Consider the following 1786-nt stretch of genomic DNA (forward strand, 5'->3'; position numbering starts at 1 on the left):
ACATCTATTTATAATCATTATTTTGCTGAGCAAGAAGCCGTTAAGCGTCATGTGATATCAACGTCATTATCATTAACACAAAGAAATTGCTGGTTAGGCTAAAATCAGAAAATGCATCGTGGGTATGAATGAATCTGTTTCTTGATAAAAATTTAATGTGTATGCAAAAATTTTGAGTTTACTTGCGACCTTTGATAATAAACATGTGATAAATTCATTTGTACTTTTGTTTTATTCAATAAATTCAACGCAACACTTGAAATAACACCAATCTTAAAAGTTTTAAAACGTCACAAAACAATTATGTCAAAATGGCCGAGGCTTAACATTACAAAGACTAGTAAACAATAATTTTAAATTTAAAACATGGTAACAAATCAAATTCTTCTGAAGTGACTTAAGTCACTTTACACAAACTTAATCCATCATCATCATCATCATCATCGTCATCATTATATTTTAGGTATGTTTTCATACTTTTCATAATTTTATCATAAACTAGATCTTTAGCGTGTATTCCAAAAACATAATCAATATGATTCCACATTTCGTCTTCAACTTTCCATAAATGTTTCTTGCCATCTGGTAATGACCAATATAAACGTTTGACATCTTTAAGTGATGAAAGATAATCATTACCACTGCAGAATAAATAAATTGGTGCTTTGACATTGCTGAGTTTATAACTAGGCGGGAAATGATCATGATACTTAACCATATTCCCCAGATAACCATAATCATATTGTTCAAAGTTACCACTTTTTACTTCTTGCGAGAAATGTTTAAGTTGTTTTATAGAGCAACCAGCTGGATAATTCGCTAATAAAACCGGAAATAACGTCATATTGAATTCTTTAGGGTTATGACCAGTTACAGAAAATATTTCCCTCGCGCACAATTCTTGTACGAAGTGGGTCGAGCAGAATTTGTGAAAGAAATATTTAAAAATAATATTATTGTGTTTAAGTTCGTGAATGTTGAGTAAATCAACACTGAATTTTATCACTTTTTCAAAATACGTTAACATCCGTAGCATAGGACCAAAAAGATGCGAGACGAAAGCAATTGGTGATAAACTATATTGCGCGATGATTTTATCGTTGTATTCTGGACGTTCTGATAACATAACGTAATAAACAGTGGTTCCTTGTGAATGACCCACGTAGAAAAGACGTTCTTGTTGCGTATGCATCAAAACATGATCAATCATTGCTGGTATATCATAATAACCAATTTCATGAAAGGAAAAATCCCAAAATGCTGAGTCTATATTGGGATCCAATGTGAGATGATCACGTGAGTGTTTATTGCCACGCGCGTTGCCTACCCACACATCATAACCTGCATCGGCAAGAATAAAACCTAAAAATAACAAATTATTTAAATTTTAACAATTTTTAAGGTTATACCAAAAGCTTTTCCTGGTCCTGAAATAAACCAGTCTCCAGAATAAGAAAACATGCCATGTTGTAAGAAAACCACAGGTTTAGTACAATTTTCAGTCGCCATTTTGGATTTTTTTCCGTGTGGAATGTGATGCATTGTTAAAATGTATTTATCTTCAGTTATAACTTCATGAGTTTCACATGGATAACCATAGTATCTAATAAAATCAGCCTGGAAGTTTTGAGTTGTAAAGTTAGGTTAATATAATCTTGCGCATGCGTATTACTTACTATATCATAACCAGCTAATTTATGCATTTCTCTATCGGTTACACTCAGTTGTAGATAATTGTGTGTTGTTTGTACACCAGCAATATAAGCGTTTTTAGCCACGGTTTTTA

General features: G+C 32.1%; 1 protein-coding gene across 1 annotated transcript; it reads right to left on the reverse strand.

Annotated features, from left to right (window-relative positions):
- Positions 1-213: 213 nt before the first annotated feature.
- On the reverse strand, positions 214-1703 carry LOC135803078 (lipase 3-like). Its single transcript, XM_065316700.1, has 3 exons — positions 1677-1703; positions 1410-1617; positions 214-1362 (listed from the first exon to the last, which is right to left on the reverse strand). Exons 1-3 carry the CDS (start codon positions 1701-1703, stop codon positions 398-400), a joined length of 1200 nt encoding a protein of 399 aa, XP_065172772.1. The 3' UTR covers positions 214-397.
- Between the last annotated feature and the right edge of the window lie 83 nt (positions 1704-1786).

Source organism: Atheta coriaria, unplaced genomic scaffold, assembly GCF_025399875.1.
Source record: "Atheta coriaria isolate IRGN ID8LTWV9N9 unplaced genomic scaffold, Caltech_Dcor_3.1 scaffold1327_size1786, whole genome shotgun sequence".
NCBI classification, from domain to species: domain Eukaryota; kingdom Metazoa; phylum Arthropoda; class Insecta; order Coleoptera; family Staphylinidae; genus Dalotia; species Dalotia coriaria.